Source organism: Phragmites australis, chromosome 2 (genome assembly GCF_958298935.1).
Source record: "Phragmites australis chromosome 2, lpPhrAust1.1, whole genome shotgun sequence".
NCBI classification, from domain to species: domain Eukaryota; kingdom Viridiplantae; phylum Streptophyta; class Magnoliopsida; order Poales; family Poaceae; genus Phragmites; species Phragmites australis.
In genome coordinates this window covers 4,250,252-4,277,714 of record NC_084922.1, presented here as the reverse complement: position 1 = coordinate 4,277,714, position 27,463 = coordinate 4,250,252, and the positions used below count along the sequence as shown (strand labels likewise).

Here is a 27,463-nt window from a genome sequence, read left to right as displayed (position 1 = left end):
GAAAACCGAAAGGGAGGCCAGGCCACACCCTTCTAAATCAATCCCGAGCATGTGACAGTTTCTTTTCGGAGATGGACATGGTGTGCTTTGCTTTTGTTATTGGCGTTGCTGCTCGTCATATATGAATCCATGCATCCTTTTGTGTTATATGATGTGGTGTGTGTATTTTCATCTGGTTTCATCAGTTGTGGCGATTTAGGTAGAGAGGAAGCCCACTACTTCGGTTATGGAGCTTTGTTGTTAATCAGAAGTTTCTTGCTAGTATTAATCTCAAAAGAAACAAAGAAAACAAGAGACTTACCATTAGCATCTTCTACAGGTGGTTCCAAGTTTAAGTCAATCCCCCTTCCAAATCATTGTCATTATATCTAGAATGCTAAAAGCATCTGTATTTAGGTTATAAATATTGTTGCATGGTAAAATGAGCGTTGTATTAATCTCAAAAAAAAACAAAGAAAACAAGAGACTTACCGTTAGCATCTTCTACAGGTGGTTCCAAGTTCAAGTGAATCCCCCCCCCCCCCCCTTTCCAAATCATTGTCATTATCATCTAGAATGCCAAAAACATGATTAGGTTGGAAAAGACTTGTTGCACGGTAAAAAGAACATTGTTACCGTATTGTTCGAGTAGTTTCAAGATCAGGTCCGTCTTTTCATCAGGTGGTTCTATGTTCAAATCCATCTCTACTCAGGACTGTTAGCTTCCTCCCATGTGTGGCAAAGTGATTTTGGCTTAGCATGCAGTTTGATGTGTTGGCAGGACTTGCATAGGCGCACGGCACCATCCAAAACTTGGGCGTGAGCGAATTGAAAAAGCAGCGCAGCTGCGATTAGCAGCAAGGTACGCACGGCCGCAATTGAAAAAAAAACGAATACGCGCTACGTAGGCGGAGGCAAAAAATAAAAAAAATCTGCAGAACAAAGATTTGAAGGAACATTTAATATGAGCAAAACAGAGAATAGTCTACTCCTACCTAATTAACCACTCCTTGGTATACGAATTAAGGCCCAAAACGACTTCTTTTTGGAGACGGGAGGGAGTAGTTGGCTTGCTGCAGTTGCAAGCTTTCGCTTTTTTTCTCCGGTTACTGGTAGATTCTGGTCAAGTGTGAGAGTACCTTGTTCGATCATGTGCGTTATGAGTACTGAAGCACGAAGGTCACCTCGTTAACCTGGCTTCAAAATGATGTCTTGCATCGCAGGCAAAGGTACAATATGCACTCAACTATTGCCGCACTTGTTCTACCATAGCTGAAGAGAGCAACTCCTTACCTGCAGCTTGCTAAATTGTTGCCCACATTTGAGGCAAGAGCCCTTTTCCGGCCCTTATTTTTGTGTGGGGCTGGTACTCTTGAAGCGAGAATTCACTGCTTCAGAATTAGCCAAAAGGGAGTTTGTGCCATGCAACTGAGAATAATGGATTGCATTTCAAATTTTCTTCTACTCTGCATCCATGCCAGCGAGTTCTGCTTGTTTTCATGATTGCATCACTGCATCCATGTCTAGAGATGGAATGTGCAGCATTCGTGACTGCATGCATGTCCGTTGCATCTTCCAAGATCACCTTGGGGTGCGCAGAGGCTAGAGGTAGTAGACGGGTACCCCTCCGATCTGGTCAGAACGCATTGACACGTGTGTGTGTGTCAGTGCTCCCATGCATCATTCTCTGTGCAGGTTCAGCGGTCAGCAGTAGATTGTGGCTCATCAGTCAGCACCGGCGTGCACATCGCATGATCTCTAAAGAATTCTCATTAGATTTTTTTCTTTGAAAGTCTCGAAATTACCTGTTCACTAATCATGGCTATTTGGAATCAATAGCTGTTTTATGTTAGCATCCATGATAATTGTCACGAGATATGTCGAGTTTTCTATGTGTTCCGTGTCATGAGAAAAGAGAGGCCTTTTGTGGGTAGGGAATCCAATCATGTCGTGACACCCCAATCTTTTTTCTGGTTTGATTTTTGTTGTGATTGGACAATACTTGCATGACACCTTTTGGCGCCACCCATCAGCACGAGCTTTTTTGTAAATAGGCTTTATTCTTTCGTTCTCCCGGCATGTCCTTTATTTGCTGCTTTCCTTCCTTCACCGGTGTGGAGGCGTCGTTCTGTTCTGCGCTGTTCCACGCGAAGCTTCGCGGCAACGACACTGCATCTGCTATTCTACATGCTCATCTGCGCACGCAAGCAGGAAACTTTCCTGGACATGGTTGGTTCTTGCGCCGGCCGGTGGTCAGAAAGTTGTTCTGACATCACTTCTCTCTAAAGATCTACTATTAAGTATATGATAAATGGTAGGTAAGAATCTGGTTGTTAGGTACAGTAAGATTAGTTTTAATTTTATATTTAAAATTGTTTAAAATAAAGCTACTATGTACTTATATAAATAACCAACTATGCTTAATATTTATCTATAATTATCATAGTATATTCATCTTTCTATATAGATATCGTAATATATTAATCTTTCTACATGCTATGGAACCGACGCCGCTCCTGAGCCCTCGTCTCCACAGCTTCCGTCGCCTCATCTCTGAGAGATGATGTGATCTCCATAATCTCTTATGGAGGCTGAGCAACCTTAGTTTAGTCGTGTCGCGATGCATAGATAGACCACTAATTAGAGTTTTTCTCCATCTTTAGATTGGACTTTCTCTATTTTTTTTCCCGATCAATAGATCGGTTTGTGTCGCCCTGTCAACCCATCGACGTTCCTCGTCTCTGGACTTCACCGCCTCAACGTCGACTTCTTTGGCGTCTCTTCTCCTCCAATGGCACTACGGCTAGACGCGACGTGCTGGTCGATATGGCCCTCATTTGTGGCCTTCCGAGCCCCCCGTCTATCATCATCATCACATCGAATCGTCGTCGACGGCCCGTCGTCCGCAAGCACAAGCCCGTCACACCACCAAGAAACGAGTCTATCGCTGCATCACCCATCATAGCTGCAGCACTGACACTTGTGGTCACGCAATCATCGCTGGGGTCACCGCCTCTCCAAGTAGTGACTACACCTCCATGATACTTGTTCTCATCACCACACCAGCTATCGTTCTGAGTTAGCGTCTTCCTCCAACACCTCCAGGACAACATCGTCGCCCCATCGAGAGTGTCGCCATAGCCAGTCGAGGTCCTCGAACGGATCAACCTAACTTTGTGTACGCGTGTGCTCATATAGGTGCTTTAGCTCTGCATCCTCCTCTACGGTCACCTAGCTCTCGGTTACTTTGGCAACAAAATGGCTATCATCATCTTGAGCAATTTGTCACCTTTCACTCTAGTATGGGCATCCGCATTACTCACGCTACGACTACAGAGATGTTAGAGTATATGATGAATGATATGTAAGAATACGGCTATTATAATAAGATATGATTAGTTTTCATCTAACATCTAGGATTATAAAATCTAAATCATCATATACTCTATATAAACAATCTACAAAGCATAACATAAATCATCTATAATAATCACAGCATATTTATCTTTCTACACTATTCACCATCCATGAGCAAGCTTGGCTTGCTTCCTGTAGTCAAAATGGCTTGCAAGCCAAAGGAGACTTGATCGATCAAGGTCATGCATCGTACGTGTTGTGCAGCAAAACCTTTTCTATTCTAGCGCATAATATATACTGTGCGAACGATTGGATGCCAACGACGCGACGAGCGCGATTCCCTCGCTACAGGCAAAGCTTACTTCAAATCCCAACGACGGAAGGACGATGTGTCACCAACTCTGTTGACAGCGGAGCCGGTACGTGTTGACGATATACTATTGCCTTGCAAACCAAACCAAACCAAACCTGCAGAGACGACCAGTCTCGACCTTCCGATCGAAAAGGTCCAAGAAATTAATTAAGCAGCTGATGGATCAACAGGTCCTTCATGCATGCATGCATGTACGCTAGCTCGTTACTCCTACTCAGTTGATTGGCTTCTAGCAGTGAGCGAAAAAAGATTGGCTTCTAGTAGCTCATCGTCTACGCTCGCTAGATGTGTCCACCGGCCACGGCTCCACGTACGTTGCTCTAGAGAAACCAGACCGGGCTTTGGATGGCACAGAGATGACGAGCGCCAAAAATGGGAATGAATCCACCAACCTTCTTCCAACCTCTCTAGTTGGCCCCATGCACATATATATGTTTCTCTAATCTCCTTTGATTGTGCCACCACCCACACTGCTCAAAAAACTTTTTCGGTCACTACGGATGGCAAGAATTTGAAAGGTCCATTGCTCACCCATGTGTAATTTTGAATCTTTTTAATTGCGCTCCTCGGATAAGAATTGAAAAGAAAAATATTGGTGAATAGTAGCAGTATGCCATCACCGAAGCGAACTCACGACCCTGAGGGAAGAGTATCTTGAGAGAAAAAAAGGTTGCGAACATTTTCTTGTTTACATATGCACGCGCATGTACGAGTAGTCTAAATCAAGCTTGGAAATTAATTTCTGAAGGTTCCTAGGGCCTGAACGGCTGAAATTTACTACTCTCCGGTTATAAATAGTGTAGTCGTTTTAAGTTGCGTGTAATTAACTATTTTAAATTTTAGTTAGAAATTATTTTTTATATGTTGAATTTAGATATTTGAAAATAATACTAGTAGATTTATCTTGAAAAGTAGTTTTGTAGTAGTATATTTTCGTTATATTTTATAAATATATTATAATAAAGATAGTAATCAAAGTTGAGAATCATGTGATATTTAAAACGATATTTATTTGTGACCCGAGGAGAGAGTACTACAGCAGTAATTAGCATGTTTATTACAGCCAAGTAAGATTGCATTCAAGTAACTCCGCAAATAAACGAACTAAATGCGAATTTTAAATGTGGTACATTGATATCTAAATTCATGCATGGTACAGTAATTGATCATTGTGGAAGCCTGCAAACACAGTACCGTCAGTTACTTCGCTGTTAAGTGCAACTAGTAGCGTATAACGCGCATTTTAATGGAATATCGAACATTTTAACGCTGAAAAGCCTATACAGAAAAGTAGAACTGCTAGTATACAAATCTATCTCTAATGGATATTTAAAAATTTGTTCCTTATAACACTATTATAGTATCTCTTAATACTATTATTACAGCATACCATTTTTTTATCTCCAATATTTATCATATTTTTTACTTTTTATTATTCTTCTCTTCTATTTGGATCCATAGTCATACTTAGCTCTAGTAATAAGAAAATCTTTTTTTCCTCCGCAAATTTGCCAACTTTCAACTCCAATCCGTATCCGGTGTTGGAGTGCTTTGCGGTGCGTTGGGATCGATAAAAGGATATTAAAGCGGTTGGCACAGTAATTTACAGATGAAAGACTGTTCCGTTAGAGATGACCTAAAGCTAAAGGAGAGGCACCGAGGAAAAGGCTGATCATTGTAGTCACTAGCCATGCATATATCATGCATAATGCTCTCAAGTCTCAACGACTAACAATAGTTGCTCCACTAGACCACTACCCAAAGTCGAGTACAGTAATACTCAAGCAAAAAATAACTATAGATTATCAATATGTAGCTGATACTATAGTACAATAGTAATGATGCATGTCACATTATATATTCCTTAATTCTGCAGAATAAATTCACAAAGAAAAAACTGAGAAGAAGAAAAATGGAAAAGCAAGTGCCTAACTAAAACATGATCAGGAAACCAGCAGCTACGGTGGCCACCGTGCCAAGAACAGAGCACCTCCTCACCGACGTGGCCGATGACGACGGCGGCGACCTGTAGTACCAGGGGTACCACGGCAGGATGGGGTTCGGCGGCGGCGGCGCCGGGTAGCCGAACCCCCCGCCTCCACCGCCTCCGCCGGAGCTGGGAGGCTGGTAGTATGGAATGTAGCCCCCTGGCGGCGGCGGGTAGTTCCAGTACGACGACGGCGGCGTGTTGGAGGAGGACAACGGGGGCGGCGGGTACGAGTACGAGGAGGACGACGGTGGCGGCGGCCAGTTGGTGGTGACGGACGCCGTGGGAGGCGGGAAGCACGGGTAGGGGCAGTCGGCCGGGTTGGTGGCGTCGGCGGTGGAGGGGCGCGCGCGGAGCAGGAGCAGCGTGGTGAAGACGACGGCGACGACGAGCCTGTAAGCCATTGCCATGGCGAGACTCAGAGAGAGAGAGCGCGCGGAGATGCTAGTCTAGTGAGTCGCGATGAGGTGGCGTGCGCGTGCGCGTGAGCGTGTAAATAAGGGAGGACAGCTCAACGCGAGGTGGTGGTGCAGACGCGGGGAAAGGAAGGAGCGAAGCGGAGTGAAACAGTTTATTTTAGAAAAACCGCGGTACAACTCAAACATGTACTCACTCACACACGGGTGGATCCAACGGTCCATAGTTTGTCAGTGGCGAAGCTAGAGGAAAATTTATTATGCTCATCATGCTGGACGCTTAGGTATGTGAGTGTATGATTTTGGTTATAAAGGTGTATGTATGGTAAAAATAGGATAGAAATAACTGAATTTTTATTTTGACGTTGGTGCATCTGCACCCATACGGGTCAACTTGACTTCTCTCCTATAGTGTGTACCAGTTAAATTTTTTTCTAATAATCTATCCTATGTAATAGTCAATATGACATTTTATAATCTATCAAAAGGATACTGGACTTTTAACATGCTAGTTTTGAGATATGGTTATTTCTTTTTAGATGTGCTGCTGCTCACACAAAGTTTATTGTATATTAAAAATATAAAATTTAAAAATTAATAAAATCGTCACAGACATTATTATCAAAGGGAACCATCGCATACCATAAAAAAAACTCCGCTGAGTGAGTTACGAGAAGCAAACCTGAAGTTCGATTTTGAAGGCACACGCAAGCGCTTGGTTCTCCACGGAGTGAAACGGTTCGATTGATTACATTTGGGGTGACTTCTGCTTCTACTTGCAGGGTCCGATTCGTTGACTAGTCCTACTGGTGTGGATTAGTGTTATTCTCACTTTATAATCACTACTGTCTTACATATCCATGAATTTCCTACCAGTGGAAAAAAAAATATTGGTTTTTTATAGTTTTCAAGTGATTGAGAATTTATTTATTTTACTGTTTTCTATTTTCTTCGTGGATGACTCTTAATTAACTTGTGATCTGTGCTCTGGCTGCCAGGTCGCCTCTACTGTTTCTTAGGCTTCTAGGCTGGAGTTTGGGTTTTAGGGGTAGTTTGAATTAGGCTATGTTAGCCCTGTCAAATGTTGGTGAGTCAAAAATTTTGCGAACAATTTGGCCACCCGTACTTTCACCCACTGCAGATGCAAGGGTGTGTGTGAGCCAAGTGTTTTGGCGTCCATCCAAACAGGCCGTGCTGGTGTGATCAATGCTATTTTTTTTAGACCAGTCAGGGTTTCAATCCAAACATACTCTTAGAGCCTAATGATTATGTATACGAGGAAAGAAGGGCAATTATGGAAAAAGGCAATTTCGTATGGAGGTATGAACATACAAATTATCTCGTCTGAAAATTTCTTTTACCTAATATTCATCCATTTATTGATTCTTTCATTCACTTATAATTTTTTCATTTACCTTTCTAATACGAATTTCAACATAAATAAACGATCCCTATGAGCCCACAAGAGCTCGTGGAATTTTTCCACCCCATGGGTTCGCAAGAGCTTGTAGAATTTTGCCTTTCGGCAATGCTGGTGTGGTCTCAATCATGAGATGGAAGGGCTTGATCGGTGACGATGGCCTCTAGCTCTAGGGAAACAACTCAAGGAGGTGGGAGATGGTTGATGATCCAATACAGGGAACAATGCTAGTCGGTGGAGGAACGTGGTGATGGAGTGGCGAAAGTATGACATTGCCGTGGCACCGCGAAGAGGGCTGTGTCAGTTTCTCGAACCAAACGGCCTGCGAGAGTCCATTTTGGATCCTTTTGCATTGCAAGCATGATTCATTGCAAGAATGGTTTTGCTCGGTGTGTTCCACTTCGTTTTCGTTTGGCACCATTGCCACTTGCTAATTAGCAGCCCACTTGTAAGTCCGCATCAACAATTATGCTTTTGGCGTGCTTCTTTCAAAGAAAAAAAAAATGCTTTGCGTGCTTCTTTCCAAAAAAATGCTTTGGCGTGCTTCTTTCAAAGAAAAAAAAGGCAAAATAAAAAGAATCAGGGGAGAAAACAGGGAAACTATGACACCGTTTGTTCGGTCACATTGATCGCGCGTTCATCGGTTTTTTTATAAAGAGAAAACAGGTATATATTTCATTGTTGGACTATATAAATTATATAACACCAATTACACAAGGGATCTCTAAGAAAAGGAACACTTCAACGTCATCATTTTAGATCGGTGCAACTGGATATAGCAACATCTCACTGAAGTTGGACGGAGCATCACACTGAGGAAGAGTCAGAAACCGAACTCTCCAATGACAAGTAAACTTCATTTTTTTACGCCGCATCAGATGACCTGTCAAAAACAGGTCTTAGAAGCGCTAAACACACTGGCTTTGCGAACCGGCCAAACGGCCAGAGCCTCAACGAACAAGGAAAGACAGACGCCTCTAACTTTGACCGCAGTGCAAAAACCACCATCGACAACGCACTGCAAGGAAGCATGACCCACTTTCAAAATCACTGACCCACACATAAAACATCATATCTCTAAACATGCCTGCCATAGCCATCGTCGGAGGTGACTTAGACGCCGATAAACCAACCAAAGGCCAACAAGGAAACAAAAGCCCGACGAGAAGAGAACTCATCCCAAAAACCTAACCTTAAACTAACCAAACCATCTCAACATATAAGCTACTAAATAACTATTCCACACTAAGCATCGATCCACCCGTCCCTCACACTCACTGTCAGCGAAAGGCCCGCTGTAAGAGGGGAAAATAGGTGGATCGACACTGGGACCGGAAAATCGCTGAAGAGTCGCCTGTCCCTACTGTAGCAGGGGAACGACGGAAGAGTCGAGAGCCTCGGATCGCGTTCATCGGATCTGTGCCACCGTGCATGCAAACATTTGGAGGTGCATGCGGATCCAGAGTCCAAAATGGGCTCTTGTTTTCGCCATATTGTTTTAGTCTTACTCAGAGGAGTACATCGTACATGTACGTGCTCTACAGCTCTCTTCTCGCTGCCCGGCCGGGCCGCATGCATGTGCTTGACTTTGTGCTCGGCACGTACGTACGTACGTGCAGTAGACGCATTTTCCATGGAAAGAAGGTCACCTGCCACCGGCAGCAACAAGCTGCCCCGGCAGCAAACGGCACCGGCGGAACGGTTATCACGAACGGTTGTGTTTTCTGTATACGTAAAAGTAACTGTGATATCAAATTTATCGAAGATAAATAATATACTATCTATAATATAACTATACTAGACAGATTTAAATAATAAGTGTGTCTCTAACATAGCTGTCCATAAACGAATGAAAGATGATGAGTGAATCTAGCTTGGAATCACATGAACAAATAAGAATATATCGACTAAAGATGTTTAAATAGATCATATCTATTGGGTCGGTCCGAAATACGATACTATAGGTACAGCCTGACCCGAGTCTAGACGTGCCGGGCCGGCACGGCACGAGGTCCCGGGTCATAGCTGGGTCGAGCATGCGGCACGCTAAGCAGACACGGCCTGACCCATATGTTTCGAGCCGGCACGGGCATGACCCAGCCCGGATAGGCACGAGCATGATCCAAACTGGCCCAGGCACGCGGTGGCCCAGGAGGCACGGTTGACCTGGCACAGCCCAAGCGGCACGACCGGCCCGGCGTGGCACAGCCCAACTGGCACGCCTGGCCGACTGTAGCGGTTGTGCGTGGGCCCGACATGGGGGGCACGTGGAACAGCCCATTTAACCTGTTAACCCGATATTTTTAAATTTTATAGCCGTTTTGTGACCGTTTGACCTCCAAAAAATTTGAATTTTTTTGCAAAAATTACTATTTTTCATCTATAAATAGAGGATCACCCTACCCTTCCATTGCATACCAACAACACCATTTGCTCTCTTTTTTCCTACTCTCATTCTTGTCTCAAAGTTCTTGAAAATTAGTTTGAATTTGGCAAAATTAGTTTGAATTGTTGCAAAAAAAAATCCGAGCAATTCCAAAATCATCATCTTGTTGTCTTGACGTTGAAGAAATCTTAGTGATTTTTTTGCATCGTTGTTCATTCTTATTTTATCATTAGTTTTATTATTTGATTATTTCTAACTCTGAATATTTGCATTTTTTTACCATTCGATATTGATCATGGATGCCGGTGATCATGATCATAATACATCTATCAATCATGATTTTTTTCTTCAAGGACTCACAGGGGATTACAATCCCTTTGATACCAATATTGCAGGTGATGATGAACCCAACAGTGAACCTTCGGTTGGTTCACATGCAGGTGATGCAACAGCACCTCCATCGTCAGGCTCTATAAGTGCACACGTATCAGCAAGCATCGGCTCTAAAAGATAGCCGGTACTTTTGAAGTTTGGTAAAACTTTGAAAGGTTCTACAGAGAGGAAGATGGGGTAAGTGTCAGATATGCTAGGTGTTATATTTGCAAACATAAATTATCTACAAAGCCCTCAGGTAGAACGAGACATTTGAAGAGGCGCACCACAACTTGCAAGCGAAAGAGTGGAGCAGCCGTGAAGCAGACGCTGTTGTAGTACAACCCCGACGACTCTGTTCATCATTGGGAGTATGACTCTGTCAATGCTCGAAAAGAGTTATACCGCTTCATTGCAAGAGCGGATCTACCACTCAATATCGGTGAGTCTCCTGCACTTAAAAATTACATTAAGAAATCTCATAATCATAGGTTCACGCATGTTTCTAAACAGATAATTAGTATGGATATGGTAAAATACTACAATACGTGTCGTAGCAAGCTTAAAGAAATGTTGCAAACATGCATATTTTTAGTTGCTTTGACCTCGGACATATGGACGGGTAGGGCTAGAGAGGATTATCTTAGTGTTGTTGCTTATTTTATTAATAATGATTAGGAATTAGAAAATAGAATAATAGATTTTAGGTTGATTGACAACGCGTATACCGGTAAAAATATTGCTGAAAAAATATCTCAAGTAGTTGAAAACTTTGATCTTACAAATAAAATATTTTCTATCACTTTAGATAATGCTGGTGCAAACTCTAGAGCCATGGATATTCTTACTCTGTTGTTTAGTACATATGCTGAATCTTTCTTGTTACATCAACGATGTGTTTGTCATATTATCAATCTTACAGTATAATCCGGTTTGAAGAGTTTGTCGCAATACCTACACGATTTTCGTACTGCAATATCTTTTGTAAACTTCTCTAACCAACGAATTACAGCATATAAGCAATATTAGGTTGCAATAGGTATGCGTCCACGTAAGTTTGCTGTGGACATGCCGGCAAGATGGAACTGTACTTTCATGATGCTAAAAAATATTGTACCATATAAGAGCATATTTGGTGTGTTTATTCATACACACTATCATTGTCATGGGGTCAAACTTTACTCACAGAAGCGTATTGATATGTTGTCGAAAGGATACTAGAGTTTTTTGAATTTTTTTTATGATTCAACTGTAAGTTTATCAAGAGTTTATTATCCAACATCTTATTTAGTAGTGCATAATATTGTTGAAATTGCTACTCATTTAAACATATATGAAAATGACAATCTTCTAAGAGATTGTGCAGTTCCTATGAAATCTAAATTTTTAAAATATTAGAAAGAAATTCCTTTATTTATGCATTTGCTTTTATTTTAGATCCTAGAGCTAAAATCGTAGATTTTTTTAGAGCTCTCACAATTCTAGTGATGGTCTTGATCATGATTATTCTACTTATTATACTAATATTCGTTCTAAGTTATTCGATATTTATAGTAAATATAAAATAAAGTATGCTAGAGTTCGCTTGCAACGACCCCCACTAGCACCCACAACCAGTAAGAAGACAACAACATGGGGAAAAATATTTGGTGGAGGTTCTTCATCAAGAAGTTCAGACTCTTCATCATGATCGTCTACGACAATGAGTAGTGGAATTCCAACATCCGGAGGGGAGCTAACTACCTTCATTGACAGCGACGTTATCAGCCATAAAAAAACTTCAACATATTGCAATAGTGGCATGAGCACAAGACGAATTATCTAGTGCTTTCATTGTTATCACGAGATTTGCTAACGGTTCCAGTATCTACAGTTTTTTTCAAAGACCACCTTGAATCTTACTAGAAGGATAATCGAATAGAAAAGAACAAATCTCACAAGTGATATGGTGAAAATACTCACTATAGTAGAAGACCGAGAACAAGCTGAAGCACTAATTCTACACACTGCAGAGAACACTGAGCTTGAAGCTTCATTAAAAAATTTGTATCTATATGTTGTTGACACTTGAGAACGTGTAATTTCTAATTTTTTGAGCTAGGATATACTCTCTTTTCCTTTGCTAGAAAGGTTTTTAATGATACAACATATCAATAAAGCTCATTTTTAGAATTAATTATATATCACTATTATTTCTAAATTTTTTTATGGTTTTTCTTTATTTTTTTCGGAAGCTATCTAGGACCCACCACTCACCCCTCATATTGGCCTATAAATAGCCACTATTCCTCTATGTCAAACTCCCATTGATCCAAACTCCAAAGCCACTTGGTAGTTACCCACTTCAACAAATCAATTTTATTATTTTTATATTTCCAATTTTCCATTCATGGATCCATAAAGGTTGTAAACTTTTTTTCTTCTAGTAGAAAGGTTTTTAACGAGGCAACCAATCAATAAAGCTTATTTTATTTATTTTCTATATTTTTATTTATTTTTTAGAATTTTGTAACTATTTTTTTTTTGAAGTGCTGTCGGGCCGACGTGCACAACCATGCCGTTCGGTCCGCCCATGCCTCCATCGGGTTGCCTGTGCCTTCGGGCTGGTCGGGCCAGCTGTGCTGCAATTATGCCCGTGCCGGTCCGGTACGAAACGGTAGATGACAGGCCGTGCTGTGGACCGAGAGAGTGGCACGCGGGCTGGCACGACACGGCCCGTAACAATACCTGGGCCACTCGAGCCGAGCCGTAGCCGGGCCTTGCCTAGATGGGCCGAACGACTCATTTGGCCATCTCTGATATTGGCTACACTTGTTAGAGTATATTTGACTGTTTGGATTTGTAATTCCGTAATGGTAAATATATCGGGAAGGATTTGTGCCCATTATGTCTCTGTACTCTATTTATGCCGTCTGAGAGGCTCCCACACAATATATTCTTCCTACATGGTATCATGAGTTTAGTTTGTAATCCTAAGCCACAAACCCTAGTCGCCATCAGCTTCCGCACCGCCCGCTCCTAGAGAGATCGATCTACATGATCTCTACCGAGGGTAGCGTCGCCTGTACCTAGGGTTCATGCCACCGATCGAGTTGATCAGCCGCCCTAAAGAGTCTTTTTTTGATTCATTGATTAGGTTTTTCTCTCTCATCAGTCGTTGATCGGTGTTTCTCTTTGTTTTTTCCAATCCAAGACTGGTTTGCATCGCCCGACGCCCGTCGTCCTCGCGCCTCTGCTCTGACTTGGCTTCAACACCACGACGGCTTCTCTACTCGTGCGATGTAGCAGGTCACGCGGCGTCCTCACGAGCTCAGCTTCCCATCTGCACGTCGACTCCTCCATGCGCACAGCTTGGATCCGCACCGCCCGAGTTCACCTTCGTTGACCACTCAGGACGCATCCACCTCTTGACCACTCGCACGTCCTACCTCACGGCGATGGCTCCTCCCGTGCAGTGTGCAGCACGTCCACCTGTGCAGCACGACACTCTCATGCGTCACAGTGATGGCCACCCGTTCGTGTCCGCTGTCGTCCGCGTCATGCTAGATCCGTTTGCCTGCCTGTTGTCTTCGTCCTTGCCACCGCCACCGTTCGGATCGCATCGCCTATCCTTGCCATCGGTCGGCTCTCCACCCGTGCGGCACGGTTGGGTGCACTGCATCCCAGGGACGCCTTCAAGTGTCGTCGCCTGGCTACCCCGTCCGCACGCACTCCTCATCTCCACCAGTGGCCGCTCCACGCTGGTTTTTCGTCGCTACCACATCGATCGGCCCTTCCTCGATGTTATCATTTTGTGATACGGTTGTCCCTGATGTCGTCTCGTAACGCGCATACATCGCTCTGATCATTCGACTCAACACATGCTTGCGATACGCAGAGCCCATGGCCGATTGTCCACGAGTACACGCGTCTCTCCTTCCCGAGAACCGGGGCTGCCACTGCGTCGCCTTTCGACTGCAATGCTATCGTCCGTGCCTGTGCCTCCACAGCACCGTCGCACCCTAGGCATTGTTCAGCAAATGAAGGATCTCGACGTTGCCCTACATCATCGTCCCCACGTGTCATGACACTTCGGCTGATTGACGCTGCCTCTCTCAGCGTGTCGTCGCTTTAGTCGTCGGTGCACTTGGTCTTCGTCACGCTGTTCGGGTGTTCTTCGTCAGCTTCTTTGAGCACCATCGCCACTCTCTCTTAGACACCGATGTCGCTGCTCCAGGCAGCTGGTTTTGCCTCCCTCTACCACCTTCGTCCAGCACAACCTCATTGCCAACGTCACAGTCTCCTCCCCGACTACTTCATCTACTTCAGGAATCGTGGGCTGCATTGGCACTCTCCTTCTCACCGCTCTACACACCACGACCGTCGAGATCTTCTTTGTTGGTCCTTCAGACACTGGTGTATGGTTAGGTTCCCTACCTTCATGCACCCAATACTGGTAACACCGGTGCGTGCCTTCGTCCCTGACGTGTTCCCGAGCTTGGCAAACCCGGTGCACACATCATCCTCGATAGCCTCGACTACGTCGATTTCGGCATCGACCTCTTCTCAACGATCACCTCGTTCGCGTCACCGTCTTTTTTCCCTTGGGCCTCCCTACGCCTGTCACCATAGCGCCTTCTTGCGTTCGTGGCTTAAAGAGCGGCTCCCTCGAACATGACAACCATGAATATGACTACCTCACGCATGGCATCCTCAACCATAGCTACTTGTCTCGCTCTCGACTACCTCGACATCGGCACAAAAAGGGCTACAATCGGCATGAGCTACTCATCGGTTTTCACTCTAGTTGCAATACTCGCAATGCCGCGGCATTACGACTGCAGGGGGATGTCAGTCTGTCGGTTTGACACCTTCGACTTCTTCTCCAGTTTGACCGTTTGTGATGCTCCCGCTATGACTGCGGGGGATGTTAGAGTATATTTGGCAGTTATGATTTATAATTTTGTACTGCTATATAAATCAAAGAGGTTTCTTACCCTTAAATCTCTGTACTGTATTTATATCGTCTGAGAGGCTCAATGCAAATTATCCCATGCAGTCTATTTTTCCTACAGCACTCAGATTGTACAGGCAGGGCAGAATGCTAGTAGACGAAGATGAGACCACATCCACAGGCTGGCCAAGAAACACTTTGTTTGGTGTAGATCATTACTCGTTAGGTGGGTCAGTGCATGGAGCGATGAAACAACCTAAGAGTCGTGAATGGCTATCATCATTCCCTTAGGAAACTGGCTCCTCTGACGTTGCTAAGCAAAGTTAGATGCAAACAATACTGCAAATGGTAATTTGTGAGAGTATGAATAGTCTAACTAATCACAGCAGAAATAAAGTTATAGTATTATTTACACGTAAAGTCAGACGAGCCGGTTTCTTCCCTTGGGCATATGATCCATCTCCAACACATGTATTCAGACTACTGATTCCGTTCTGCCGCCGCGCGCTTGCTGAATGTCGAGGTAGAAAGATCCAAAAGCTACCTTGTAGTATAAAAAAAAAAAACCAATCGAATCTGCAGTGCGTCGATCGCAATATGTACTATATTTTTCAATGTCATCACAGACACAAACTCGTGGGCCTAATAGCTAGAAGGGATGATTCCCCAGGCCACTCTGTTACCACCCGTACGTTGATCATAGCATATTGAAAGGAAGCTGCCAAAAGAGCAGGGGCCTCCCCTCCCCTGATTGTTGCCGGCGCGGGCTGTCAGGAGAATGAGAAGCTTCCTTCCCTGAACCGACCCAATCAGCCCGTCCTTGCCTGCCAAACTGATCGAGCTGCAGGCAAGTACTGCTCACCCGTGTTGGCTGCTAGCTTCACCTTCTGAAACAGATCACTACCCATGCCATGCTTGTAGTTAGTTCACTGTTCGCAAAAGGCACTGTGATTGGTGACCCCGAGAAGACGATGGAAGAACGTTTCTTCTAGCTCATCACGTTCATCTGTCGGCTCTAGTTACTGATGCGCACTACGTAGCAGTAATATCGCAGTGGATGCATGCATGTCTTGAGAGCAAGCTCGTGTGTGGGGCCTAGAAATTAGAAAGATTAGCTTGGCCCATGTAGCATAATGAGCAAGGCCAATAATTTCCTCTCCTCTTGACAGTAGTTGAGATCAGCGAAGTCATAGAGAGAGGTTGATCTTTTTCCTCATTCACCTCATCTCACTCTTCTTCCCCTTCTTCCCTTGTAAAAAATGGAGGAGTTACAGGGGAGTGGCAGTGCGTAGAAGGGGCTTGAAGATCGGCCGCTGCTTGAGATAGGCGTCCGTGCATGTTGGGCCCTTCCCTTGGTGATCGGATCCATCATGCACTACCTTTTGGTTTTGGACAGACGCATTCCAATTGGTTGCTGAATATATATGTATGTATGTTTATGTTTCGTCTCGATTTGCAAAGCAGGTTAACAGCTCCCCTGTAACTCATTCACCGTACGTCATATATAATGCAGGCCATCAGGTTAGGAGTCCGGCCGGCCGGCCGGCCAGTTCACCTGTTGCGAGTTGGCTGTGACTTGCGACGACGACTGCAGCACACAGACAGGTGCAGAGAGTCAGAGACTACAGGACGACCACTGTTTTCAAAATGGGGCAGAGCAGACGTAATCATGTATAGTTATGTCTAGGTTACAGCTCGAACTAATCAAGGCCTAGGCCATATATGCTTTTGACACCGCAATTGCGCATGAGGAATCTGCAACCAGGACCTGGATTTTCAAACAGATATGGCTGCTAATCGTCATCATGCATCACTAGTACAGCCTTCTGACCTGCTCTCTCTGTCTCATCTTACCGCTAATTAACTGCGTGTAGCCCAACAGTTGCACTCACAGCATAAGATCTCTTCAACATAATTAAATTTAGACGGTGTATATATTTAGGATTAGATGGTACATAAGATGCGAAATAATTGAGGTTTTATTTGTTTTCCTCTACCGCCAGCGCATTCAGGTGGGCTGTTGTAGCTTCGCCCCTGGAGCGGCTGGCAGAGACGGATTCGGTAGCATGAGCTGCCAGAGACGGAGAATGAGGACGAGGACGTCGAGGAAAGGTCGTTGGAGGCAAGGAAGGAAGGGAAGAGAGCTGGCACGGCACCGGCGCCCTGCCTGCGAAGATGAAATGGTAGACATGCTTGCAACGAGGCCAAGGCATGCAATTTTATTTGTGGCTAACAAAGCATTCTTCTCTTCCTACTCCATGCGGTGCCCCAGAAAGAAAGCGTGCGTGTGCCTTTGCCTTCTGTTACAAAAGGCAAGGCGAAAAGGAAATTCATCTAGACTTGCTCTGCTCTTCATCTAGTCGATCTGTTTATACAGTAGACCATGGTGGCAACGAACGGGAAACTAGACCATGGTGCGTTCCCTGTTCCGAATCGTACGCACGCTGAGAGCAACGTTGGAACCACCGATCGGTCGGTCGTCACGGCCTGTCGGCCTCTCTTGACATCGACACGTAACACACGTCCGCGCATGCACATGCCCGTCGCTAGGTTAATTGCCTTGCTTGGATGAGCTAATAATTTGGTCCCGATCTGATCGACGCCTGCCAGCCACTTGTTCAGACACACTTGGGCTTCTTACCTCACTTCAGCTAGGAGTACTGAATACTGTATACCAACAGTGGCAGTGCAGTACGTATACTAGGCAGAAAGTATATATTTATAGTGGTCAGTGGAGAATCATCCAGGATTAAAATTTTATCGAAATTTCATGAATTTTGAAGAGGAGTGAAATATCTATTTTTAGAATTTTTATTTACTGACATGTGGGACCCACAAAGCAAGTGACGGAAAATGGCCGAAAATTTCAATGAAATTTCACGAATTTTGATCTTTTCGCGAGTGAAAAAAAAAATGTAAACGAAAGTGAAATCTCTTTGATGAATCACTTAAATAGTCACGAAGGAGATAGAGAGTGTGTATTTTAATTTTCAAAAGATGTCGTAGTATCCTTAAAATGAGATCACAATGATATGAAAAATGTAGGTTAAACCCATCTCAATGACTCAAACCGGTCGAATTGGCTACGAGACACGTGTCATGCATTGTAGGTTGTACTATCCACGAGCTGATATTAAAAAAAATAAAGTGCTCACAAAAAAAGTGTTTTGAAGGACTACAAAAATGCATGATAGGTTGATCCATTGTAAAAATTTCCACCACTGTATAGAGAACCGACTAATTTTGCGACTCGGAGCTAGGAGCCCTCTTTCCTTTTTTTTAAGACCACTTTCTTTCTTTTTTTTCTGAGAAGAGGTTTAAAAAGGAGCACTGCTTGTACTATCCAACGGTCAAAATTCCTCTTTTTAAAGTGCTATTTACATTTACGCCGTCTATTGTTTCTACGTGAGATTTTCCTTATAGTTCATTTTTGCGTGCCAGTAGAATTTACGCAAACCGTGCTGTTTATCAATCAAGAAGTACCTAGTTTTTCCTCACAAAAGATATGAGAGAAATCACATAGTGTTTACGTTTGAAAAAAAACCCGCTGGAACAAAGAATAGTTGCACAAGCTGCATTCAGAAATTAGGAAAGGCAATATGAGGACCGGATTGCACTGCACCATCACGAAATCATCAAATCAATGGTAATTCGAACATAAAACATGTTATTTAACCTTCGCAAGAAAATATTTTATTTAAGTTTGATCACATACATATTATATGTGTATGTGTGTGTGAACACGTTTCCTGTGATAAAAAACAGATGGATCGACATACATACATGACAAGAACAATTAAATTTACTGACGACGACACCATGAACAAGAATTACCAAAACAATTCTTACCGAAATTTCCTTCCCTAATCTTATTATTAACACGGGACGGAATTAAAGCGCCACGCACTTGATTACCATGGCTCCATCGATCGGTGCAGTTCCCGGCCGCCATCACAAGGCCAAGGCTCCGGCCACCGCGACGAGCACCGCGCGCCAGGCCACGCCGCGGCCAGCCGCGTCGTTCGGATTGAACCCGGGGTCCTGCGGGTAAAGCGTCCCCGGCGGGCTGTTGTACGCCGGCAGGTTGGGCGGCGTGAACCACCCGGACGGCGTCGGGTTGTACCCGGGCGTGGGCGTGTACGGCGTCGGGGTGTACCCGGGCGTCGGCTCGTAGCCTCCTCCGTGCGGCGGCGGCGGGCAGTTGGTCGTCGGGGTCGGAGGCGGGTAGTACACCGGCGGGGGAGGGGAGTACACGGGTGGCGGCGGGCTGACGTACTCGCACGGCACGCCGCAGGGGTTGCCGCACGGGTTGCCGCACTTCTCGTCGTCGGCGACAGCCACCGTCGCGACGACGACGAGCACGAGCATCATCATCAGCAGCAGGTTGCTCGGCTGTGGCCGGCGTGCCATGCTGCTCGATCTCTCCTCCTCCTTCACAGACGGCACAAACTTGACAAACTTTTTCCTGGAACCGTGCTCTGTGCGTGTGCAAGCGGAGTTTATGCTTCTCTTCTCTCCATTCTCTTCTGTTTTCTTTTTTTGCGACGAATTTGGGTGGTTATAATGGTCGGCTTCTGCTTTAGCTTTAGGAGTGGATGGAGGTCGTTCTTGTCCTTCGCCTCATTTGTTTGGTGTCAAGCGTGTTTATGCGTGTGTTTTCTAGCTGCAAAGCAGCATATTTTTTTCGTTCCGGTGAGAGTAAGTTAAGATGTATTGAGATAATCTTTTGAAGAGGCTCATAGATACAGAGAATCACGAGTCGGTTGAAGTTGTTTTAAGTGTATCTATGCATGTTATTATTTTTTAAAAATCCCAATACAATAAGTAGACATAACCACGCACTACTTGTGTGTGGAAAGGTGACGTGGTTTGAACGTCTCCATTGCTGATGTGCTGTGTTATCTATCTCCTGCAATTGCATCTTTGCCCCCTTTCTCTCTCTAGTCCATGTCTGAAAGTGATTGGAATATTTTCTTCCTTTGGAGGATTTGTTTGAATACATCTTCAATGGACCCCCACGGGTCCAAAATTCGCAAGTAGTTGCGTTTAGAAATGGTAGATGCTGCGAGCTTTGTTGTGTATAGATTAAACTAGAGATGCTGGTAGTTCTATTTTTTTCAGAACGTTGGAGCCTAGTCTTCTATTCTTGCTATTCTTCTTCTTCTTTTTCCTTTTTCCGCTGTGATAGTGATGGGATTGGATGCGCTGTTGCGCCTTAGTGCTTCCCTTTCTGAAGCGCTCCTATTACTTATCGACTCGTGGAAGCAGTGCAGATTGACAATTGGCAGCTGAATTAGTAATTTGCAGTCCAATTTTTGTTTTCAAAGAATGGAATAGACTATTTAAGCGTGTATTTTTATCATTTATTGTCGAATGGGAAAATAAATACTAGACATAAACTGGTTCAGAGATAGTGGCCATTACTGTTTTGTACTGACTGGGAGGTGAGACCAGAAATGGATAGGTCAAAGACTACGGTTGCACTAGATAACAATCATCCTTTCTTTCCTCATGAAAATTTGAGTGTTTGCTTCTGATATGGTAAGAAAAACACTGATGAAACACGCAGAGATATCGTTTTTTTAGGGGAAAAATGCTGAGAGATGGAGCTGCTGATAAACAAGAACATAGATCAATGATGAATAGCCAACAATAAACCAAGCACTTGCATTAGCATTGGTGTCCTATTCATCCTAATCCCTGTTTGTGCAGCCTGCAGCCTGATCACAAAGATCAATCAAATTCGTTTGGCAAGTCCAATGTTTTCCACAGATGGATAATCTCGCTACTCCCGTTCCTTCTTGCTTAATTCGAGCTTCAAAAACAACAGCTTTGGATATGAAATGACAGAACATGTATAGGATGACAGGAATTATGAAATGACAGTATCAAGCAACGCTATTAAAGTTCAGAGCCGCGCAACAAGGAGAAGATATGTGTTATTGAAGCAGCGTATCTGACGAAGCCAGAATTACAGGATTGAAGCTACACTTCCGTAAACAAAGATACATCTGAACAAATCTTTTCGCTGTGAACAAAGAAGCGGAGATGCTAGAACCAGAAAAGGGAAAAGGAAAAGGAGAAAGGCATCTTTGCTAGATTGTTCAAAGCTATATGTATATATATGAAATGAAGGCCTAATCATATTCAGACACCCTGGAATGAATCTAAATTCTACTGATACATCCACAGCTTGCAGTGATTGTGAGTGAGTCACTGCAAAAGCAAGAAGAAAGCAGAGAACAGAGAGGCCAGCGGCAGCCATGCCACCGTGCTGCTAACATGGCTTGCCCCCGACGGGAAAAACCCTGGATCCTGAGGATACACCGTCATCGGCGGCGGCGGCGACCAGGGGAACGGCATCGTCGAGATCCCGGCCGGCCGCGTCGGGCAGAACGGGAACGGCGTGGCGGTTGCCGGCGGCAAGAATGCGTCGTCGTCTGCGACGCAGGCGGCTGACAGCAGCGACACGGCCGCGACGAGCAGGATTTGCCGCGGAAATGGCATCTTTGCCTCCTCCTCACTTCACTCCTCCTCACTTCGTTTATTGAGGTTGCACGGGTCTTGCGGACGTTCTTCCTTAATCCGGCGTGTCAATGGCTAAATAGTTTGGAGATGGAGACGTCCGCCGGGAGACGCTGTTGACTGTCCGATGCCCATCGCAGGGCTGCCCGCGGCGTTGATGCGGCACCGAAGCCATTTCTCTCGTACGCTTCACCTTCCCTACATAGCTACTGTTCATGAGTTCTGTGTCAGAACATGCGCACAATTACGATGGCAAAAATTGAGGTTCCAATTATAAGTTTGCGAATAATCTTTTATTAGTTTGAGGGTCTGTGATCAAACTTGGGTGTCGGTGGAGCGTCTCGTTGCAACGGTACAAATCTACTTGCAGGTGAAGATTTGGACTTTCGACGATGTTAACTGACAACGACACTGAAAATTGAAATCCATGGATAGGTATTTGGGCAACAAGATAAGTTTGAGGTCAAGAAAATTTTACACTGGCGAGTCAAAGGCTGAGGTGTTAAACCAAAGTGATACTAGTCTGAACCCACAATTAGACTGTCTACCAAACGTCAATTTAGCTCTCTCTCTCTCTCTCTCTCTCTCTCTCTCTCTCTCTTCTTTTTAGAGAGAACTATAGCTTCAGTTAATGGTCTGCAGACAAAAGCAGCTATCTATTCTAATCTTCATTTAATAGGAAGTTAGAGATGATGTCTTAGTACAGAAGAACCCCTTGCTTAGATTACTTCACAATCAAGAGACTGACAGGCCAACATAGTTCAACAAACACTGAATCATGTACAAATACTAGCACGTGACATGGCAATTAAAGGGTACTGGCTTTTGCTTCACTGCTTATCTGCAGCTCCAGTCTTCCTGAAAGTAAAAAAAGTCCCTTTTCTAATCATGGCAACCAGGAGACTGAATCGAAGTTAAGTGAAAAGTGACAGCTCAAGAAATCAGTTTACTGCATTAGGAGCTGAGAGAATTGGTTGGTTGTGATGTCAAGCACACTGATTTAAAGCCAATGAACGAAAAAATATGTAACAATTTGCAAGATGGTACGAAGGATAGGCAGGCCTAGGATGGGGACTGCCCACCGGCAGCAACACTGATGGATGATGTGCATCACACACAGAGCACATACGGCTGAGAAAGAGAGCATCTGAACTTTGGAAGGGGGAGGAGTGTTCCAAGAGGGCAGCGCACTCATAGTGCAGGGTGGGAAAGCCAAGTGGGTAACAACCTCTTCCACTGGAAAGGCAGCGGCATATTTGGTGGTCCTCGCCTGCCCTATCCTTCCCCTGCAGGATAGACAGGGGGGTTCCCTTATCTTTGCTTGCAGGCAACAGATATTTCTTCTTTTTCTTTTTTGGCCATGTTATTCAGTGCTTTTCAAATACATCCATCGTACAGTATGTATATGCTAGATACCCTTATGAATCTGTGATCAATGCAGAGCATGAATGGAGTGGCACAGCAGAAGTGTCTGACAATGACAAGCGGCCGACATAAACGTGAAAGACCAATTGTGGCTGCCAATTCCGTTTCATTCTTCAGTTCTTGACTGCCAGACTGACATGAAAGGAACAGTTAAACTTCCATGGTGAATGTGCACACGTAATTCTATCACGGGTCATGATCAATCAAAAGACTGGGTCTGAAGCCTCGAGGTCCTTCCATCTGTTCTTTCCTGCAGTTGTTTCTCTATCGAATTTGAGGCACCGTATCTTGCTGCACTTTAGTACTCCTTGCTGGTGGAATCATGTGCATATTCCTCACTTCGACTTTCACTCGAGTATTTTGTGTTCCTGGAGAGGCAGCCCTTTTCCAGATGTTTGTTGCTAGTGCGGTGGTTGTCGGTTGTGGCATCACATCGCAAAAAGGGAAAAGATTTGGACCAAGGTTGAAAAGGCTCATACTGAAAAGTGGGGGGGGGGGGGGGGGGTGCACCTGAATTTACTGTCAGCAGTCAGAGCAGAGTATCTCAGGCATGGAGCTCTGCTGGAAAAGCGAGAAGAAACGCCAGTGTTTTTTGCCCCGTCGTGGACTAATAATCCAAAGCTTTTACGGTCCAAATATTGCGGAGAGTCGTTGGATTGGATCGGTTAGCAATAGCTAGTAAACTGGTCAATATGTCATAGATGGTGGCATCTTTGGTGACGGCAGGTGTTATGTCGCGCATGGCGAATTTTTTTTGGCTATGAAGTGAATACGTCTCGTGAAGTCGAGAAAGGGATCGATTTCCTCCACCCACCAATCCACAAGCAAGAGAAGCAAGGGAAATGACAATGGAGTCGAGTGGTGATTTTTTTTAATTTTTTAAATAAAAAATGCAAATATATTGGTTTGTTTTGAAATTTTACAACTCTATACTCAGACCCAACAGGACGATTTGAGTATAATTCTTTACTCCTGCCATCACGTGGGTCCAAGTATATAGTTGTAAATTTTCAGAACATACGTATATATTTACAATTTTCAGGTTTAAAACATATAAAAATAAAAGAGTCCAGGTCAGGTGGCGGTTCCAAAAGGCCACATTGGTCGCAAAAACTTATGTGTAAAAGGCCGCCTAGTTCAGGCCAGTAGTAGTACTGCCCCCATGTAGTTTCGGACCCCAACTTTGTTCGTCTTAACTGGAATCTGAAGAAGGCCGAGCCCAATTTGATATACGACACTCCGGCAAGTTGGGCCAGGTTATGAGATCATAACTTTGTTTATTTGTTGTTCGTTTTCGATTCCGTTTGTAGAGTTTATTTGTTGTCGTTTTCGATTCAGTTTGTAAAGTTACGTGTAAACTTGTCTGAAGCTATTACACAGTCTCCATATAAGTTCATACAAGTACTTGTTGAAGTTGCTACAAACATTCATTATTCTTTTCTACCTAATCTGAAGTTGCTACGCAATTGCTACATAAGTTGTTACACATATTATATTATCGGAGTTTTGGGTATTAAAGTTTTTCAACAAAATTGGCACTCGTAAGTTGTTACTCTAATTTCGCCTTTTCAGGTCGCAGGGCTAGGGCGGTCGACTCACGGATGGTTATTACACCACATGAGCTTTCTTAATTTTGTCCCACGAGTTGTTGATATGCAATTATGCTACTTGGCGTACAAGAAGCTTGGTGCTTGGTGGTGATGAAGAGAAGAAAAGAAAAATAAGAAGACAGAAAAATATGTATTGATATATAGCCGTATCTTGTCTACAGGAAAAATGGATATCCTCCTCTGCTTTGCACACCGGTTTCCTCTGTTCATAGTCAACGAAAATAGCCTCCGGTCAAACCAGCCACGTGGCGAGTTTTTGCTCGCTAGCTAGCTTCCTCCGATGTGAGTGGCTACGATCGAGAGGCGGTCCAAGTGGATCAGCGTAGACCGACTTCACCACCGCGATTACCGGCTGCTGGCGTGAGACAGTCGCCGGCGACGACCTGATGACCTGCCGTCGTCGATCGTGGCCAGTCAACTGAAGTGTCTTACACGGCCAAGTCGAAGCATCACACTGTCTGTGACTGCATTTTTCGTTGAACATGGGAAACTAAAAAGATTTAATTTAAAATTAACCTAAATAGCCTTATATTTAGGATTGGATGCTGTATGTCGTATGGATGCATGGACGTCGCACTCGGCTTTCCGCCACTTTCTTCCCCGGCTTGTAAGCTAAGCTACAAACCATTAGCTGCTTGCATTGGGCGAAGCAAAGTTAGTCGACAACAAGCGGCCGCCATGGCGAGACCTCTCCTCCAGCACAAGACCGACCGCACCACCACATCCCACTCCGGAGCGCCGGCGCCCCACCTACTCTTCCTACTCCTCCTCGCCGCCGCGGCCGTCGCGACGGTCGTCGTGTCTCTCTGCACCAGCAGCAAGCACTCCAAGCCGTGGAAGCAGCGGGTGGGGTCGTCGGCGCCGGCGCCGCAGGTCGACGGGGGCAGCGCCAGGAAGCAGTTACTCGCCAGCCTCAGCGGCATCGGCGGCAAGGCGGCGGCGGTGGCCAAGATGGTCTCGTGGAACAGGCGGTCGCCGCCGGCGGGCGGCTGGAGCAGCGCCAGCGACGACGACGACGCCGAGGCCGCTGGCGGCGCTGTCGCGGAGGGGGAGGCCCTGTGGAAGAAGACCATCATCATGGGCGACAAGTGCCGCCCGCTCGAGTTCTCCGGCAGCATCGCCTACGATTCAGACGGCAACCGGCTTCAGCCTCCACCAGCTGCGGAGATCAAGAAGGGCGCCACCGATGCAGCCGTGAAGTAATTAACGTCGAGGCTGGTGGTGTCAAGAACTCGATATCAAGCAGCGCCGGCAAATAACGTTCTTGGCCTGGCCTGCAAGTTTCAGATTTTTCGGTCCTGGCCTGCACACGTGTGTACGCATGCATGCAGTTGATCGTTATTTTTTTTATCTAATATTTTTTACCTACATCTCTAATATAAATCTTCTCTGGAATTTTCATTTCGTAGCGTCAATAGACCTGTGCTAGGCTAGCCTGGTCCATTCGTGCAACTATCGACAGATTTTAGAATGAAGTAACCCAGTGGTGCGAGAAATGAGATCGTCTAAACCTTGTTGAATCCAAGTGGCCAGTACATTGATCGGAAGGGTGTTACGTACAGATTTAACCTCCGACATAAATACTTAACGGTTTGATTAAGATCCAATTAAAATTTTAGAACTTGACCTTCAATAACTTTTAAAATATTTAATTTAGAAACATAAAAAACATACGTTTAAATTTATCTTGAATAATATTTTCATATTATTATATTTTATTAGATATTATAATCATATTTTAATAAAAAATAGTGGTCAGAGTTGCACATGTCATCATGAAAAATTATAAACATCATGTATCTTCAACTGGAAGAGTACATTGTTACTAGTCGTGCCTTTTGCTAATAACTAGTGCAAGATCAATAACTTTGTAGTTGATTTTTTTTATTTGAAATTATTTAGGTGTCTAAATAATCAATTGAAGTTTCACACGTAAGCTTTGATCACATATGCTACCATAAGTTCTATTAATACAAGTAAAATCAAGAACAAAGAGAAGGAAAAGAATACGACCAACTTCAACATCTCCAACAAGATCAATAAGAAGAAGATCAAAGACCCCTATTATGAATAACAAAAATTGGCTTATAGAAGTATTAGTGATAATAGTATCAAGTGTCATTAAACGTTAGGATAACAACAAATTATTTTTATTTTATTTATTTTATTTTTTCTCATCTTAGCAGTACTAGAATAGGAACGATTGTATATTTTTGCTCAAGTTTGATGTAAGGGGTGACAGCTATGGACACAAACGCGCGTTTTGAAAACGGTGTAGAAACTTCTGGAGCGAGAAAAAGCCATTTTTTATCTAAAAAAATTCACCGAACCTAACAAAATTAGGAAAAAATGAGCATAACTTTTTCTGTAGATGTCCATAAAATCAAAAAAATATCTAAATCGAAGTCCATATACAAAAGTTATACATATTTTATTGAATGTACTCAGGGTCACTGTAATGCTTTGGCAAGAAAAGGATAAGAGGATATTTTATCTGGTTTCTATTATAGGTACTTGATATGTGAGTTGGTAAGGAGGTTTAGAAGCAAGCGAAGGGTCCTGAGTTCGATTCCTACAGAACGCAAAGGCTAAAAACAATGTGAAAAAATAGCATGGCTTATGACTTGCGACAGCGTGACAACTTGAGTTCCTCAGGTGATTTTTTTTTGCTTTTTTCATA

The 27,463-nt window shown here is 44.1% G+C and overlaps 3 protein-coding genes across 3 annotated transcripts; 1 reads left to right on the top strand and 2 right to left on the bottom strand.

Moving 5' to 3' along the window:
* Window positions 1-5,488: 5,488 nt before the first annotated feature.
* LOC133909771 (uncharacterized) lies at window positions 5,489-6,176 on the bottom strand. Its single transcript, XM_062352326.1, has one exon. The coding sequence runs from the start codon at window positions 6,104-6,106 to the stop codon at window positions 5,642-5,644; it is 465 nt and encodes a 154-aa protein (XP_062208310.1). The 5' UTR covers window positions 6,107-6,176; the 3' UTR covers window positions 5,489-5,641.
* A 12,831-nt stretch (window positions 6,177-19,007) lies between these two features.
* LOC133895400 (extensin-like) lies at window positions 19,008-19,942 on the bottom strand. The gene has a single exon (XM_062335701.1). It carries the CDS (start codon window positions 19,631-19,633, stop codon window positions 19,175-19,177), a length of 459 nt encoding a protein of 152 aa, XP_062191685.1. The 5' UTR covers window positions 19,634-19,942; the 3' UTR covers window positions 19,008-19,174.
* A 5,386-nt stretch (window positions 19,943-25,328) lies between these two features.
* On the top strand, window positions 25,329-26,184 carry LOC133909770 (uncharacterized). Its single transcript, XM_062352324.1, has one exon. The coding sequence runs from the start codon at window positions 25,333-25,335 to the stop codon at window positions 25,984-25,986; it is 654 nt and encodes a 217-aa protein (XP_062208308.1). The 5' UTR covers window positions 25,329-25,332; the 3' UTR covers window positions 25,987-26,184.
* Window positions 26,185-27,463: the final 1,279 nt, after the last annotated feature.